A 2,076-nucleotide genomic window follows, 5' to 3' on the forward strand; every position below is an offset into this window, starting at 1 on the left:
TGATGATATTCCCTAGCTTACTCCTTCAGTTTCTCGGGGTCTGGAAATACTTTCTAGCCCCGAGATATCTCCCGGCTAAAGATGTCCCTTGGCCAGAGAGATAAAGAGAGCAAGAGAGAGAGATCCAGCCAGAGAGCGAGTGTCCTTCTGCCCGCCGGGGTGCCTCTTGCGCAACAACCCCTAACCCCGTAACCCCTAGATCCATTAACCCCTGAGCGCCGAGCGGGTATAAAACACGGCCCGCTGCCCGTACCGCTTCAGTTTGTCAGCGAGAGCGGTCGAGAGCAGAAGACCTAGCAGAGTCTAGAGATATACCCATCTTTTTTTTTGTGCCCCAGAAAACGAATCATCCCAATCATATATATTCAAAATGTTGAAGTGGACGGCATCGGCACAGCGCCTGAACGAGATTCCCGTGCAGCAGGATCAGCATCAGGATGCGAGTGAGACGACCCAGAGGAGGCGACTCCAGAGGAGGCAGCGCCGTCAGCGGAGGGCAACCATAGCCAACAAGGAGAATGTGCCCGATACAGTGGGCTACACCTCCACGCCAGTGCCCATTTCGCGGCGACTCAATAGTCCCCTGGTTCTGGCCCCCCTCTCCGATATACGCAACGTCACCCCGGAGGCGGTGGCCAGGAGTCAGGCGGCACCACAACGGGTGCAGAGTGTGCGATATGCCACCACCTTGCCACGCTTCGCCGAGGATTACTCGCCCAATGGTCTGCCAAGTGGCCAGCACTTGGCGCTGAGGGGTCTGGCTGCCCTGGATCCTTTTGTGGGTCAACCGCGCTACATTGTGGGATCGGGAGCAGCGGGTGTCAGCCAGCTGAGGCAGCGCAAGCTGGATGATGACTTTGTGGCCACCTTGGAGGTGCCGGAGGTACCGGAGGTCCGAGTACCGAAACCCTCCAGCAAATTGAACCCACGCCCCAGCACTCCGCAGCCAGCTTCCACGCAAATGGGCGATCAGACTTTGGATCGCCTCATCGATGCCATTCTGGACTCCGCCTGCAAGGCAGATGTTAGCAGCAAGAAGAAGCCCCGGCGATCTACCTTCAATCTGCGCAGGCGCACCTTGGTGAAACAGCAAATGGAGTCGAATTGCCCACAGGAGGTGCTGTCGCCATCCTATGCACCTGGCGATGATCCAGCTGCAGACCTGAGCTTCGGCCTGGTGCCCCTGCCCATGCAGAATCTGATGGCCACTCCCGAGCCGGCCTCTCCATTGGCCAAAATTCCACACAACATGCTCATCCAACTGGCCACTCCGGCGCCCTGCGACAACACTTTTTGCCTGGAGACCCCAGTGAAGACTTTGAAAAGGGGCCGCAAGGAGATCATCGCCAAGGAGTCGCCCATTAAGCGCTACAAGGTCGACGAGCGCAATTACTTCGAGGTGGGATTGGCCCTGCCCTCGTCTATATATGTCTAAAAGAAGGTCCTTCGAATGAGATCCTTAAGAAAACCACAAAGAAAGAGGGGAGAAGAGAGCGAGCAACGCTGACAAACGGGGGGAAAACGCTTAACTATGACGCTTATCTAGTTCCTAAGTCCTTAACTAAACTACAACCAACTACTGTACATAATTTCTGTTAGTCTAAGTTTATCAATATTTATTTCAATTATTTATATAACTTTTTTTCGGATGCTGCTGTTATGTAGTTTTTGTATACACAACCTTTTTTTTCATTATTTAATTCTAAACAAATATTTATTACTATTTTAAGTTAACTATATAACTATTTTTTTCCAAAATAAATGCAGTAAAATCAAAAGCTGTAAAGTTTTCATTTTTAAGGGAATGGCGAAGTGTGCTTTATACTTGGGGATTTTTTTGGCGTATAATGTATACATCATTTAAGACCGCTTGCTAATATGATTTAATGTTTAAAATGTTTGAATGTGTTTCTATCCACCTATACTTTCAATGAATTTCCAATGAATTAGTTAATAAACTGCCAAAATATTTTAATGGCAGATATCTAAAGCCATTGAGCATAAAGATCTAGGTAAACGGCATGCTTTTTGGGAAACCCTGTAGAAAACTTTAGGGAAGCTTAAACTAAACACAAA

The 2,076-nt window shown here is 49.2% G+C and overlaps 1 protein-coding gene across 1 annotated transcript; it reads left to right on the plus strand.

Moving 5' to 3' along the window:
• The first annotated feature begins 370 nt into the window (after nucleotides 1–370).
• On the plus strand, nucleotides 371–1,435 carry LOC119556365. Its single transcript, XM_037868531.1, has one exon. The coding sequence runs from the start codon at nucleotides 371–373 to the stop codon at nucleotides 1,433–1,435; it is 1,065 nt and encodes a 354-aa protein (XP_037724459.1).
• The last annotated feature ends 641 nt before the right edge of the window (nucleotides 1,436–2,076 follow it).

Source organism: Drosophila subpulchrella, chromosome X (genome assembly GCF_014743375.2).
Source record: "Drosophila subpulchrella strain 33 F10 #4 breed RU33 chromosome X, RU_Dsub_v1.1 Primary Assembly, whole genome shotgun sequence".
NCBI classification, from domain to species: domain Eukaryota; kingdom Metazoa; phylum Arthropoda; class Insecta; order Diptera; family Drosophilidae; genus Drosophila; species Drosophila subpulchrella.

Excerpts from the sequence above, each read along its gene's own strand:
- LOC119556365 (XM_037868531.1), top strand. The coding sequence starts at position 371 with ATGTTGAAGTGGACGGCATCGGCACAGCGCCTGAACGAGATTCCCGTG.